Source organism: Clytia hemisphaerica, unplaced genomic scaffold, assembly GCF_902728285.1.
Source record: "Clytia hemisphaerica strain Z4C2 unplaced genomic scaffold, Clytia hemisphaerica genome assembly, whole genome shotgun sequence".
Taxonomy (NCBI): Eukaryota; Metazoa; Cnidaria; class Hydrozoa; order Leptothecata; family Clytiidae; genus Clytia; species Clytia hemisphaerica.
Window position 1 is genome coordinate 906743 of NW_027104020.1, and position 2630 is coordinate 909372.

General features: G+C 37.6%; 1 protein-coding gene across 1 annotated transcript; it reads right to left on the bottom strand.

The window, feature by feature from the left end:
- Positions 1-668: 668 nt before the first annotated feature.
- LOC136811551 (uncharacterized) lies at positions 669-2297 on the bottom strand. The gene is made up of 4 exons (XM_067068173.1): positions 2136-2297; positions 1276-1356; positions 1033-1116; positions 669-827 (listed from the first exon to the last, which is right to left on the bottom strand). The coding sequence occupies exons 1-4, from the start codon at positions 2295-2297 to the stop codon at positions 669-671; spliced, it is 486 nt and encodes a 161-aa protein (XP_066924274.1).
- Positions 2298-2630: the final 333 nt, after the last annotated feature.

Here is a 2630-nt window from a genome sequence, read left to right on the forward strand (position 1 = left end):
TCGCTCAAAAATTTATAAACCCTCTCCATATCCCGAGCCTCAAACTTCTTCTCTCTGCCCTACAATACTGCATTTTAAAAGCTGATGGCTTGAAAATACCTTGTCCAACATAAAATTGACTCCCTCTTTAGCAATTCTCTCGATGTCGGTCAAGGACAAATTTTTAACTGTAGATTTTTCTCCCCATAGCTCCTGCAGATCTAATGGCATTTCAACAGCCTCTTCATTGGCACTTAGATCTTGTTCAATCAATGTGGCTGCTGAATGGTCAAGTGGGATGGATTAGAGTTGCTGTTGTTGATCGTTGGGTTGCGGTTGTACTCGGATTTGTTGTTGTTGTTGGGTGGTGGATTGGTCAGTTACAGTTTTCAAAATATCGTTCAATGTATTGGCAATGGTGGTTGTTGCTGCCTGCCACTTAGCGACATCAGTTGCCATCTGGGCCATGTCCATCCTCATTTGTTTGATGTCCTCTTTCATTTGAGTGACATCATCATGTAAATGTTTAATGTCAGTATTCCGGTCAGCCACCCCAATTTCACTTTGTGGAAGTACCTGTACAGCATCAAAGGACGTTGACGAGTTATTAACACTGGCTTTTGTATTTGATGCTCTTGGGGTTGACGTCAAGATGGTCAAATTTTTGTCGTGCATAATACTCGAGTTGATCAATTCATGGTGGAAGTGGTCTTTCGCCTAGGCACAATCGAAACACCAGCAGTGCTCGGTAAGTTTTTGCTTGCATTTGTCGTTTTCAATTTGAATCTATCAAATATGAACTCATTGACTGTTCTTTTCTTTCCATCCTGGGTCAGATCTTCCAAGGGCTGTAGGAAAAAATTGTACGATACAATATTTTTTGGTAGAGCAATTTTAAAAATTTATCAACTTATGGCTTTCTCCGTTTTTTCCTTTTATATGCTGAGAATGAGCAATTATTTATAAATTTTGTGAAAATGGCAGGGGAAATCAGATCCCTAATAAAGTTTGAAAAAGTAGTTCTTTAGCTCCTTTATGTTACTTTTATCTCACCTTTTGGGTCTCATTCGTGCTAACACAAGTGGCTTCAGCTTCTCGGGCCTTCTGCAATTTACTCTTGCGCTTTGATTTTTCGGCCTAAAGAGGATAAAAATATTTAAATAGCAAGTTTAACAAAGTTTCCTTATGGCCTTTTCCTTGAAACTAAGCTTCTAAGTAAATGAGATTTTGACTTATTTTAGGTAATCTGTGTCAGTGACGTTATTCCTGGAATTGTTACAAATTTTAAGTTAATACCTTTGTCTCTACTTCTCCCGTCTTGACTTTCTTTCTACTTGTTTTGACATTTTTCCTTGGTCGTTTAACTGCTCTGCTTTTCTGAAAATTAAAAGAGAAAACATTTTTCTAACAGAGTCAGGTAGAATTAGATCATAAACCGCCAAAACCGGGACAGAATTGTTTTTCCCCTTTTTTTTTTTTTAAGAAACACTTTTAATGAGGCTCAGAATGCTTAAAAACTAAGAAGCACAGAGGTCCAGGAACATGTCAGGAATCATCAGGACCAATGAAATATAAGACCAAAGGGTGAGAAGCCAAAAAATCCTACCAAAGTTGCGCGGCCTTGAGCGGTTCGCCTGGTTTTTACACAAATGATAGATTGAAACTAAAATTATTTTCCACCATGGGATACAACCAAAAAGGTGGTACATGTATTCAGACAAAAAATGAGAACTCTTTTAGTAAATATTTCCTCACTTTTTTTGACAACAGATTGAATCTAGCAATTCCTTTCTTTACAATTGATATTTTTTTCGAAATTTAGCGGTAATTTTAGTTTCAATCTGTCATTTGTGTAACAACCAGGCGAGTTGCTCAAGGCTGCGCAACTTTGGTAGGATTTGTTGGCTTCAAATCCTACCAAGGAGATTGACTTCTAGCCCTTCGGGCTTATACTTCATTGCCCCAGACTTTACCTACTTAAAGCATTTTTATAGACTGGATGGCACGATTAAGTGGCCTGGTATTTAAACTTTTTCGCAAAATTAATTTTCTTAATAAAATTTTTGTTCTTGATTTTACTAGGTCCACCGAAGATGTTTTCAAGTACGGTCAAATCCACCAATCGAAGTTCAAGATTTAAATATATATATTTATACCTTTTTTGGCTTGGCTTTTGTTTTCTCTTTCTCTATTTCCTCGTTTGTGTCCGTGTCCATTTCCTCGTCGTCCTTAGTTTGTTCCGTATCCGTTTCCTCGTCGTCCTTAGTTTGTTCCGTGTCCGATTCCGTAGTCATATCCGTGTCAGATTCCGTAGTCATGTCCGTTTGTAAATCCGTAGCCTTGCTCTCAAATTCCTCCTGCTTACTTCCCACTGTTTCGCGAAATCATTCAAATCATCTTCCTTATCTAAAATGAAATAGGTAATTTGAATAATACCTAATGTTTTCAGCTATTATTGCCGGCACCTGTGCTCTATTATAAAGGAAATTTTTAAGGCAAGGTCTCAAATAAAAGGCACTTTTAACGGGGGGGGGGGTTGTACGGTAGATATAGACTGATTGTACTTATATTGATGACAAGAAAAAATATTTATCCGCACAAGCAACTTTTTAAAACATTTTACCTCGCATTGCTAGAATTCGTCCTTCTAC